This window comes from Triticum aestivum, chromosome 1A, assembly GCF_018294505.1.
Source record: "Triticum aestivum cultivar Chinese Spring chromosome 1A, IWGSC CS RefSeq v2.1, whole genome shotgun sequence".
NCBI classification, from domain to species: Eukaryota; Viridiplantae; Streptophyta; class Magnoliopsida; order Poales; family Poaceae; genus Triticum; species Triticum aestivum.
Window position 1 is genome coordinate 246,312,655 of NC_057794.1, and position 12,957 is coordinate 246,325,611.

At 42.1% G+C, this 12,957-nt stretch overlaps 1 protein-coding gene across 26 annotated transcripts; it reads right to left on the bottom strand.

The window, feature by feature from the left end:
* Positions 1-733: 733 nt before the first annotated feature.
* Positions 734-12,577, bottom strand: LOC123044488 (tubulin beta-1 chain). 26 transcript variants are annotated; one of them, XM_044467385.1, is made up of 7 exons: positions 9,730-12,567; positions 9,391-9,628; positions 8,522-8,781; positions 7,392-7,481; positions 2,494-2,604; positions 2,184-2,280; positions 734-1,326 (listed from the first exon to the last, which is right to left on the bottom strand). In XM_044467385.1, the coding sequence occupies exons 1-3, from the start codon at positions 10,180-10,182 to the stop codon at positions 8,753-8,755; spliced, it is 720 nt and encodes a 239-aa protein (XP_044323320.1). In that variant the 5' UTR covers positions 10,183-12,567; the 3' UTR covers positions 734-1,326; positions 2,184-2,280; positions 2,494-2,604; positions 7,392-7,481; positions 8,522-8,752. The 26 variants fall into 26 exon arrangements, with proteins under 26 accessions (XP_044323320.1, XP_044323289.1, XP_044323187.1 ...); XM_044467354.1 differs by having other exon boundaries at positions 8,522-8,734; positions 9,730-12,565; XM_044467252.1 differs by having other exon boundaries at positions 7,392-9,628; positions 9,730-11,399; positions 12,371-12,577.
* Positions 12,578-12,957: the final 380 nt, after the last annotated feature.

The following is a 12,957-nucleotide window of genomic DNA, read 5'->3' on the forward strand; positions in this document are numbered from 1 at the left end:
TAAAGGAAAAGTAAAATAGTTTGATAAACTTTTGGGTGCCAATAGAAGCAGATTCAACTAAATATCTTAAAGATGTGATATGAAAAACAAAGTAAATATTCATATTCTATGAAAGGTAAGTGCAATACGATTAATCTAGTAAAGTAATTTGGAATGTCGGCTTCACTAACTCTTTACCATCAACTAAATTGTGAGGAACCCATTTGTTTCACCATAAATAGAAACCAAAAAACTTTCAATCTATTAGATAAAGTAAACTAATTAGGCGGCCTAATCAAAGATGTACGTCTATATCTGTTTAGGATTCATCGAAGAACACATTTGATGCTATTAGAAATGCTATGCAAAATAAGTTAGCAAACCGCCGTAAAAGAGACGAATAATTTGATATATTATTCAGCAGAATATAATATAAATGGATGCAGTATTCAACTTTTACCAGGTCTAACTGATAAGGTTTACCATGAGACAAACCTGAATCCTTACAGCCGCAATTAAATTTTGCACAGCTGAATTATAATACTGGTAAAACAACTATACCACCATAAGTATATTCTACCTAAACGGTTTCAATGGAGAGAACCTATACACTCAAGGATTCCTGGGAGCAAGATGCAAGGAAAATGACTAAAATACTGGGGGTAATGAAAGTTCCAATGTATAAAAACTTGCCCTTCTCATGTTCTTTGGTAAATACATATCTTACTCGAGCAATAAAATCGTTCCTACAAAATTGAAGGTTTGAATCTTTTCCATTATTAGATGAACATACAAAAACTTGCCCGCAGGCAAGAACTGCTTAAGTGAACAGATAACTTCAAATAGTCAGCCATGAAAACAACAAAGAAAGGGAAGTAAGAAAATATAGAATTTTTTCTTAGGTAATTAAATTAAAAGGAAAATGATTCCACCAAAAGACAGAAGCATTGTCGTCCCACATACTTAAACAAAATAACTATTGCCACAAGTAGCAACACAGCCAGCAATCGCACAGCAGCAGCCAAACACACATATCAGGCTGGACATGCACCAACATCAAACAAAAAAGTAGGTTTGATGTTCATGTAAACGAAAAGGGCATTTCTTGAGATTTATTACCGCATAAGGGAGAGTGTGGCTGGCGAAGAACAGGGGCAGGGTCGTCATCTTCTCTGCACATATGCACATGAAGCAGAGTGAAGCGACGGAGAATCGATAGGGTAGGTCATGCTGGATCTGACAGGAGCAGGCGACGAAGACCAGCAGTGCAGCCACTGGCGGCGGGAACCTCCACACGCCCCTCCTCCTCGAGCTCTTAAACTGTGACTTCCTTGGTCGACTCCAAACCTGCATTGAGCAGAACATCTCAGCAAAATGCAATACTGTACTCCATTAACTCAAACAAGGAGAGAAAAAGAATATGTTCCATCAATGTTATTCTAATTTGATATTAATGAGAAATAATGTCAGAAGTGCATTGGTCCTTGATTTTGTTTTCTTAGATAGGGTCTCTTGTAGGTTGTAGTAGATGTATTAAGGAACTAAAACAAATCAAGTCTGCATTTTTGTGCCAGCTGGAGACCTACTGCTTTTGTATCTTGTTGTATACAATTCAAATGATATAGAAATTATGAACTTGAGACTGAGACACCATGTAGTAGATTGGACATTGTTTTACATCAAACACATATTGAGGATTTACAACAATCTCTTGTGACAGGGCCACTAATAGAAATCGGGGAGTAATGCAACAGAAGTTCTATGCAAGGAGATTAATATAAATTAATAGAATTATAAAAAGCAAGGCAGCAAACCTCTTTAGAGAAGGCTAATGTTTATTTCTTAACTGAGGTACTAAAACCACACAAAAACTTATAAATACTAATTCTGAAGAGTGAACAGTATGAGATCAGTCTCCCTAGAATTAGTACATACTACACAATGCGTCGATAGTATATGGAAAACAAAGACATGTGCATAATCTAGAAGACAACCATGCTAGCATATTCATGAGGCAGGGAAGACAGCATATGAAATCTGAACTTGCATCATTGTACTGTTTAGGCTATCCTTTCCCTTTTATACCACATCTTTTGTTCAACATGTTCCTCTGCATTTTCACTTGAACAACATTCTGTTGAACCAAAAGACAATACCACCAATGCCAATTACCAAGATGACAATAAATAAAAATTGTTAGCGACCTGTGAGAGTTTAGCCAACATATTATGTAGCTGATGGTCCATCTTTGCAAGTAAAAATTTAGAATAGAGGCCTGTCTTTGTCAGCGGCTCGTCTAACCTGCAGAATCGTGCATCATTCTATCATTCCCTTGCTTATAGAAGCACTACTCACTGGACCACTCAACATTGTAATTTGGAACTAACAGGACAGAAAAATATGATGCAAATTTATGTCCTCTCGCATGAAACATATCATTACAGCTGTAAAATCATGTCATGGAATATAAGCTACCATTAATCATGTTCATGCAAGAGGCCGCAAAAACTCTACCTATATACTCCCTTTGAATCACCCTGGTAGCATTCAAACCCTCTGTCGTTCCGCCAGCAGTGAAGCCACCATGATCCACCTTGAGTTTTTGCATGGTTCATCTTCTCTGCACTGAACACTTTGGAGATGAGATTCTTTTTCCTTCTCTGCTTTTGGAAAAAAACATAAAAGGCCTACAGATCAGACTGTCATATATATGCCACTTCAGTTTGTATAATTTATTGATTCTCTTAAAATTAAATGATGTTTCGTCATCTCGTGTTTGTTAAAATATATAATCAATTGCAAGGGATTAGAGGCCGGATGTATGATTTTTATTTAAGTTTGGCTGCTGCACAGTCATCACCAGTTGCATGGATAGCCGGCTAGTCAATGGATGGAAAGCTACATAAGCAGGATGCCGCTTTGCTAGTTTACTCGTGCATCAACGAACCATTGAATAAATGAAATCTATCCACATATCCAGGTCTATGGTAGGAGCCCAGAGAGGCATGCCAACAACTATTGGTTGCCAACGCCAAGGAACTGCAAGCCTGACACTGGTGAGCTGCACGCCCACGGTACAGAGTCGCATGCCAACGAGCTGAAACAACACCGTGCTGTCAGCTGCATGTGCTGCCCAAACCACAGTCGCAGACATGGATGTCATGGAGAATTGGATCCGAGGTAGGAGCAAGAACAACACATGGCCGCCAGCCAGACTGCCCCACCGATGAACTGCACTGCACACACACAATAACACTGAATCTGCTAGCACGCAGTAATGAACTACACATATCCCGTGAAACAGGGAGCTGAACTGAAAACTGAACCTTAAATTGCACAAATCAAACTTTTGCCACTGCTCCTTATGGGATTGGGCACCGAACTGCAACTCCCGTGATGCCTAAGCAGTGTGGCCGATGCACTGCACTTGGAGTATTGCACACACACGGAACAAATTGCAAGTCCGCGCCGGCTGGGTTTTTCACCCGCCAGCTGGGATTTTCACCGTGAGATGGCCGAGGTATTCACTGCGGTCCACCGTGTGGGTGGGTGTCGTGGAGGTGATAGCCGGAGGAAGGCGGTGGAGCAGCTGCTCACCTCCTCAACAGAGAAGTGAGCGACATGTGAGTTGCGCATGCTCGCATGTGAGGAAGAAGGGAGGAGGAGAACGGCCCATCCGGTCACGGCGGCATGGTCCATGAGCCTGGCTTCCAGCGCCGAACTACAAAGAGAGGGGGGGTCTCTCCTACGGCTCAAGGTAGAAGAAGGTGGTAGATGGTCGGGGACGACCGGATCCAGCGCTGTAGGCGGTGGTTGGCGATGCAGGGCTCTGCGGTGGTTGGATCTAACGCTGGTGGCCATACGCGGGAGGAGCGCAACAACACGGGTGGTGGAAGTAGTCGGGGTCGTGCTGCTAGGTAGGGGCGGCAGGCGGCGCGACGTTTCTGGGCTGCCGGCGGGATGTGGTGGGAGGCGCGGCTGGTGGAGGTTGGGCGGCGGCAGGGAGGCCGGGGAGGAACCGCACGGGAGAAGGAGCTCGGGGTCGGGTGGTGGTGGTGGCGGCCGCGGCACTCGAGCCTGGGCGAGCCGGATCTGGGCTCGAAACATTTTCTCACTTTAAAAAGGACCACGGGTTTAATACCGAAAACCACAAGGACTTTTCTGCAAAATTGGCGACGACGTACAACCAGAAACAATAGCTGGTTTATTATTACTAGCAAAAGGGCCCGTGCGTTGCAACGGGAGAAAAAAATTCATAATTTCAAATGGTCATGATCACATTTCGTTGCATCACCGAGATACAATATCTCTCAATTTCTCGAAATCATGAACATTTTGAAATTATGAACAATTTGTTAAACTCATGCACATATTTGAAATCGCAAACAACATACTATTACAAATTTCTGAACATTTTCTACAATCAAGAACATTTTTTCAATTTATGAATATTTTTTGCTATTTACAAACATTTTTTAAAAATTGTGAACATTTTTAAGCAATTTTCCTGAACTGGCAAGCATTCTATAATCGATGAAAATATTTAGAAATTGGGTGGAATAGTTATTGAATTTGACGAACTTTTTTTGATTTAGCGAACATTTTTGGAAATGCCCGTGCCTTGCAACGGAAAAAAACTATCAAGTTATACATGTGTGGTAGATATAAAAAAGTATGAATCAAATTCACAAAGTATATACAAATCATGTCATGATGCGATAAGACACTTTTAAAATGTAATTTCAAAAATGAACAATATGATGCTCATCAAGACTTGATTTTTTAAGGCGTCACAACAAAATATTTTGTGGCTGAGCAAACTGCATTGACGGACCCTGCCTGAGCTATACTGATAAATAAAGTGTCTCGTCTGGACTTAGCGTAGCGGTGTTTACCATAACCACTATTGTGATATGAAAATAAGCATAACTGTGTATGGAAGCAAAATAGACATTTAGTTATTTTAATATAGCTTACAAAAACAAATCCTTAGAAAGTTATGTCAATTTTGTTGGGTTCAGCGTTGTACAAAACACGGAAACCCTTTTTTACCCAACGCGAAGGACTAAATAAAATCATAAAACGAGCTATATAGATCTCCTAATAAAACCTTTATGGAACCTACAATTAGTTTTGTTCATTATTTACGGATGTGTTTTAATTTTTGTGAACATTTTCTAAAAGCTGATGGACATGATTTTTAAATTCCTGAATATGCTTTGAATATTGGCTCATTTAAAAAAATCATGAACATTTTTTATTTCATGAAATCATTAGAAATCGTGATTTGTTTATAATTTGTGAGCAATTTTTTAAGTCGTGAACATTTTTTGATTTTTAGAATATTTTTTAAATTCACAAACAGTTTACCATTTTCCTACTTTTTTTCAGAACTCGCAATTGTTTGATATTTTGGAAATCCGAAATTAATTTTGAGATAAAAAACCAAAACAGAAATAAAAAAGTAAAAAGAAATAAAAAATAGGGGGCGCCATCAATCCGAAATTTATTTTTAGGGAAAAAACAAAATAGAAATAAAAAAAAAGATATAGAAAACAGGGGGCGCCACGACCCGCACATGGGCTGGCCCATTACTGCGCTTGGTAAAAAGAAAGAGAAAAAGCGTGAGAACCAGGGATCGAACCCTAGTCTCCTTTGTGGAGCATCGTTGCCTCAGCCATCGCGCTACTCATGCATTGGTGCTATTATATCGTATCCACCTTTAATAACAGAACCCTGGAGCGATATTAGAAATTAAAAACGAATCGTTTTTGCCACTTACGGGTGGCATTGGTGGGTAATTATTGCCAACTTCGAGGGTTGTTTTTATGACGTACCACCAGAAGCGATGCGTGGTTTATTAGTATATATAGGTAAAGATTATTATTATTATTATATTTTTATTATTATTATTATTATTATTATTATTATTATTATTATTATTATATATTACTATTATTATTATTATTATTATTATATTATATTATTATTATTATTATTATTATTATTATTATTATATATACTAGTACAAATGCCCGTGCGTTGCACCGGGCGAAAAAAAAAACGCAAATCCTGCTCCACGTGCCACTTCTTATATCCAATTCTGACAAACGTCGGAAACAATGTTATCCTCATTCTCTATAAGGTGAACATGCCTTTGTGTTGCCACTGGTTGAATTATCGCTTTTCGAGAGAAACATACATTGTGATTGTTGCATATACATACTCTTTGAGAGTTTAATAATTTATGTAACTAAATTACCATGAAATCAAATTTCATAAGATCTATATGTTCATACAAATTTAGTATTTTCTTTTATTTTGAGAAATGTAACTAAATTTGTAATAGTAACAAAAATAGTTAAAAATCTACACATATACTATCAAACCTTTAAAGAAGAAAAAAAACTCAAAGCAGTAATAGATAAGCACAAATGGTCACAAATTTATTTTTTCTTGGTGCACTAAAATAAACGTAGAATAAGTTTAAAAACATGAATGAAATGTTTGCAAAGTTTGGATATGAAAAGAGAAGTCTACAAGGTTTGTGGTTGCAAGGCTGCTTGTGCTTCACGATATGTCCGTGAGTATAAGCTAGTTAAGTAAAGAAGATTCTACATACTCCTGCAGTTAGACTTTTAGTTGGAGAACTGCAGATAGAAAGCATGGCCTGCCACCGTCGGTACTGTGATTGGTAAAGAAAGTTATGTAATCCTTATAGCATCTTATCTAAGACACCTGCACAGCAAATTAAATGCATGAAGAAGAAAAAATAATACTAAACTCAAACCAGAAAGAGAAACTAAGATAACTTAATGGATTCCTAATCCCAGTGTATATGCATTTTGCATTCTTTCAGGCTAAAAAGTTCTAGCAAACTAAAAGCATCACCAAGTAAACACGATTCTAATCAAACATCATGCATGTCAAGCTGCTATCTCCGCCTCCCCAATTAATGCCCGCCACTGTCAATGGCACATTAGAATCACAATTCTTTCCTTCCATCCCCATCCACAGACTATGCAGATTTGTTTTTTGAACTTCTGAAAGTTCGAATTCTTAATCCAGTGACTCTTGTTCTATCTTTGTATGCATGAGGTAAAAAAAGTTACTGAGCAGTACCTCAGGAAAACCAGAAGGTTATGCAATGTTGAACTAAAACCACGACAAGTATTATGTAACGGAAGGAGTATAGAGTGATGTCCGTACGTGATGATTATTTCCTGGACATAATGTATACTGAGTGTAGGTTTCAGATGACAAACAGTATAAGCACAGATTCAAAATAGAAATATGTCTAAACTAAGCCTAACGACCACACCGACTGAACAAATCTACTGAGAGATCAGAGAAGTTGTGCAACAATAAAAGCAAGACCAGGATAGAATAGTACACAAGGTTGTCACACTTACATCAGAATTACTTGTGCTCCTATCATCAACCCTCACTGTCATAGAATTCACCTCAGCTTTTTCAGCAACGGAAGAAATGTAGTTACCTCCCTGCAAAAAAATTGAGTTATCAGTTGCAGGAAACAAATTGCACCACAAGGAAACATACTTATTGCCATGAAACATAATCAAAAGGACCAAATACTATTTACTCGGATTGTTAGTGTAATCCTACCATATGCTTAAAGCCTAAAGAAATTGGCTGTGAACCACAATAACCAAACAACAATAAAAAAATGAATTATTCCTATGCAAGCTTACAGATATATTTTAGTGGCTGTTGCAGAGTTAAATGGGTTGTACAGAGAATTACATAGTAGACTATATATGCTGAAGAACCATGAGCATGGAGATGTACTAAATTTTTGACTATCAAGTAGAAGGGAAAGAAGTAGAGATAGAACAGTAGAAGAGGAAGGGGCAGCTCCAATATATCTACTGGGAAGCCTTACAAAAATAAGAATCCTACTGTACTAAGCTCACAAAATTGGATCGGAAGATTGTATGATTAGAATAACCAATAGGATTTTACCTGGTTGAAGCACACAACAAAAGACTCCACACATTTTCTTCAAGAAATTCATTGAACGTTCGGTGTGCGACAACAATGGAACCATAACTGGATTAGTAATGCCATAAAAATGTAATCGTATGTCAATATCTGCATGTCACCTATTTTACGTTTGATTCCCTCTATAGTGGCAGATAAGTTTGCTCTTATCTTTCAGACTGAATTGTACAATAAAAATGTTTTGTCAGATTTAAAAATCTTATTTATGTTGGATGCCCTCTATAATGAACAAGAACTGATTTTTATCTATCCTGAGAACAACTGGATCGGCATTGATCAGTTGCAAGTGCAAGCAGGCTCGGATAACCTGTAATTGAATGCACGTGCACAAAATTTCCTGGTACAACAGTAGTTACTTCACAGAACAATAAGCTAAACTGCTGTTACAATTTCTGTTCTAATAAGTTGAAGGTTTTGTTAGCATGACCAACTTCAGTTCAGGTGTCACAAAAAACATTAGTTCAAGATTTTGAAACAGTTAGTCAGCTTAACCGATAGACTAAAGCCATACTTCACTCACCACGGGCATCCAAGCATCCAGCTTATTTGCATATTGAATTGCAAATGTAATCAAAGGGGCGTAGGGATGGAGGTGCAAGTTAGCCCTGACAGGCATAAAATTCTGGATCACACCCACATATCCTGGTCCAATTTTCCAAGAGGGGTCTTCTTTATCACCCAGATGTCTGGTGTTAAGAAGTTCTCTTGGAGAGTGTCCTCATTCCACCACCTACTGTCAGCAGAAAACAGTTCACTCAGCTTCCTCACCCTTGAAATTCCCTGGGACATTAGGTATTCAGTGGTCAACCCAAATATGTTTGGTTGTGCTATCTCAAATTCTCTTCACTAAGCCTATTTCAAGTGCTCTCCTCCTTTTCAGGATTGCCTCCCAAGTTGTGTGAACTATTGAGCTTAGATCTCACATTAATAAAAAATCACTATTAGAAGTACAATGTGCAGCCAATTGGTGTGCTAAAAAAACCAGAGCACCTTGTAACAACAAACCGGTTAACTGCTCACCTATAGAATGTTTTGCCACCAAATCTGCACTTCTATTTTGATCTCACTTAACTAATTGACAATGTGTGCCACAGTAGAGCAATCTGAATCCCTGCTTTAAACTGAACTAATCCTATGTATATGATTATGACAAGAGTTGCAAAGCACATGATTTTACAGTTCGCTTTCTACTAATCGCTAGACTATCACAAATCATGGTTCCATCTTACCAGAATCTCGGTCAAGAAACCAATATAAAGTTGCCAAGCCAGAGTCAGTGTATTAATCCTCTATCTCTTTTATTCATTTAGCATTCACATTAGTAAAAAAGTACAGGCAGGTAAAAAAGTACAGGCAGGTAATATAGCTTGATGTCACAGATTTGCTTACAGCTAGGTGTGGTCAGCTTGAGGGTGCGGAAGCAAATGTCGTAGAGCGCCTTGTTGTCCAGCACCATGCACTCGTCGGCGTTCTCCACCAGCCAGTGAACCGAGAGAGTGACGTTGTAGGGCTCGACCACCGTGTCAGAGACCTTTGGAGATGGGAACACGGAGAAGGTGAGCATCATCCGGCCCGGGTACTGCTCCCTGATCTTGGAACCGGTGCCCCCGCCGAGGGAGTGGCACACCTGGAAGCCTCAGGACAAGCACATGAACAAAAGTCAGAATCGCTGGCCAGAATCTGCGGAACGAAGTAACTGGAGCGACTCCTCAAGAAAGGGGAAAGTACCTTGGAGGCAGCGCAATTCTCGGCCTCCTCGCGGACGACGTCGAGGAAGGAGTCGATGAGCTCCCCGCCCTCGGTGTAGTGGCCCTTGGCCCAGTTGTTGCCGGCGCCGGACTGGCCGAAGACAAAGTTGTCAGGGCGGAAGATCTGGCCGTAGGGCCCCTTGTGCACGGAGCCCATGGTGTCGGGCTCGAGATCCATGAGCACGCACCGTGGGAGTTGGGAACGCGTGCTCCTGGTCGCCGCTGGCATACATGAGATGGTGGAGGCGCCGGTTGGCGTGCGGGATGGAGCCGGCGGGGACGGCAGCCACGGCGCCGCTGCTGGCTTCCGAGTCTCCGCGGAGGAGGGAGGCGAGGCGGGCCTCGATGTGCTCCACAACGGCTGCGGCAACATCCTCGTCCCGCAGGTAGACGAGGCAGGCGAGGCGGCCGCGATGCGACCACGCCCTGGCATCGACGACGCTGCAGCTCATGTCGTCTAGCACGTCGAACACCTCGGAGATGAGCCCCGTGCGGTCGGCGCTCGTCAGCTCAAGCATGGTGGCCGAGGCCGCCGCCGGCGACGTCGTTTGTTCGCACGGAGAGGCGAGGTCGAGGAGGAGGCCGGGGTTGCGGGGGACGGCAGCGCGGCGTGCCTGGGGCTTCGGGGTGGCGCGCAGAGAGGTGCGACGGTCGCTGCTTGTGGTCGCCGGCGACGGCGTGTGGCGAGTGAGGCCGCCGGAGCGGTGCAAGGAGGCGCGAGGCGCGGGCACAGGAGCTCAGGCTCGAGCGCGCCTCTCCGCGCCGTCCATCCTCCCGGCGAGCGCACTCCATCCTCCGGTGCCAGGCACGGCGGCCGCCGGCGCACGACGGAATGGGCGTAGCCGCCGGCGCAGAGTGGATAAGAGGAAGGAAAGGATTGCGGACTGAATTGAAATGCCTATAGGGTTTTGTTTGTAAAAGTGAAACGTTTTTTCTGGGTGCCACTAAAACAGGGACCGCGGGTTGATTTCCTGTAAATCAAGGGACTTTTTTGCAAAACAACCACAACGGACGACCAGAAGCGATAGCTGGTTTATTAGTAGATAAAGATAAAGATATATATATATATATACTAGCTAAGTGCCCATGCGTTGCAACGGGATACAAATTCTAGTGATTCAAACATCAATCATGTCAGGACATACAAATTCTAGTGCTTCAAATCATGTCGGACATACAAATTCTAGTGGTTCAAATATCAATCATGCCGGACATACAAATCTAGTGGTTCAACATCAATTGTGTCAAACATATACTTATGATCCTCATGCATGTTAAATAACCACCGCCCCCTCCCCCCTCTCTATTCCTCTCCCCCTATCTAGTTGTTGTACACCTGTTAATACCACATAAATATTGAAAGCAAAATAATTTGTAACCTAAAATGTTTGCCGGCACCAACTGCAGCTATTCCATGTTGGAAATTTAATTTTCTAAGGGAAGGATGCAGCTTGAGAAACTATAACTTGTCTTATAAAATATATTGCCATTGTAATTCAAAGAGCTGTGCTATTGCATACCTTACCTGTCAATCACGCAAACAATGTATTTCCCAAATACAGAATTACAGGGTTGGTGTCCAAGAGAAGGATCGTCAACTTGTAAGAATGGACCTACACACTTTACTATCTTCAGTCTGGAAAATCGTTCCTATGCGAGATTCAGGATAGATTAGATTCCAAGTGTCAGGTCCTTAATATAATTCTCAAGAATACAAGCAAAGTTTGAAGTACTTCATAAGATAAGATGACTCTTGTTATGCTACAAAGTTACTTGAGCATGTTAAACAGAAGTATTGAACAGTTCCTAATACCCACAAGGAAAAATGCAACTTGTCGATGATTCTCATTAGTAGCAAAGTTGGCCTAGAGTTGAGAAAATATTGTCTTGGACTATAAGGCCTCCTTTTCCTAACCTGGACTGCATCCTATATGATGTACGAGTAAAATGTAGCTAGGTATATATGAACTGAGACAGCTACGTGCAGCAAGAAAGCTGGGATTTAAGAAAACTATGCTTCATACAGGAAGTACCCAGCCACCCAAACTATTAAAGTAACTTCTGAATCTAGGTAACTTAATCCCGGTACTATAGAATATCAAAACAAACAATGTGGTGAAGGGCTGAGGAGTTAACAGATTCAGTATAGCGTCACCATTCAGTCATTCAACATAGATAATAAAGAGCTATATAGTCATTCAGGGACTCCAGCATCGACGCCACCATGTGCAGCATCGTGTCGCCTACCTCACCTGCGTCCTTGTACTTGGAGCAGGCGACCCACAACCTTGTCGAGGTAGGTCTCCTACAGAGGGAGGCGAGCTAGGGTACAGATCGAAGGAGCGACGACCTCATCTAGGACACAGCTTGGAGGCGGGGAGGCTCAACTGCAGGAATACGCTTGCTCGTCTCTGCTCGCTCGCCTAGGTGGTTCATGCATGGACAGCCTCGAAGACGACCAACCGGCGTTTGCTGCAGCCATACCCGCGAGCACCTCGAGGCGCGCTGCACCTGCTGGAGCAACATGGGGAGAGAGAGGAGGAATCTGTCCACGTCGCCGCCAGATCCACGGCCACCACTGATGTCTCCCATCATTGCGAAGAGAGGGAGCAGGGCCTCACCCTGATGTGCACCTGGCGGAGGAGGAGGTAGGGACGTCGGCGGCGGCTTCAAAAGAGGAGTATGGGAGGCGTGCTCGGATGGGTATGTGTGGCGGCTGTGCTGAGGCGAGGAGGCAGCGCCCACGGGCGGAGATGGGAGGGAGGGCTTAAAATCAGATTGGATGAGAAATTGCGTCCCTGTAATTTCAGACGCGGTGATTGTGCGTGGGAGAATCGGGGAGAGGACGGACGAAAGGCCAACGTAAAAGGGGAGACGGAACCTTCCGTTTGTTTTAGGTATAATAGTAGAGATATATATATATATAAGGGGAAGATTATTATTTTTTGGGCTGCACTATTTTATATGTGCAGGTAATCGGCTTTGACCGCATCACATGGTCACTTCGGCAAGCCGATGTCATCGTCCCAATTGGCATAAATTGGCTCACGTGATCACCTTGTTGGTCTAATTGCCATATCGACATGTTCAGTTGCCTTGAGGACTTCGGCATTGCTGAGAGAGGTCTACCTCATCGAGTGTTCGGCACACGAGCCATATTTCTTTTATTACTCACTTTGCATCAACTATTAATTATGCAACGATTTTT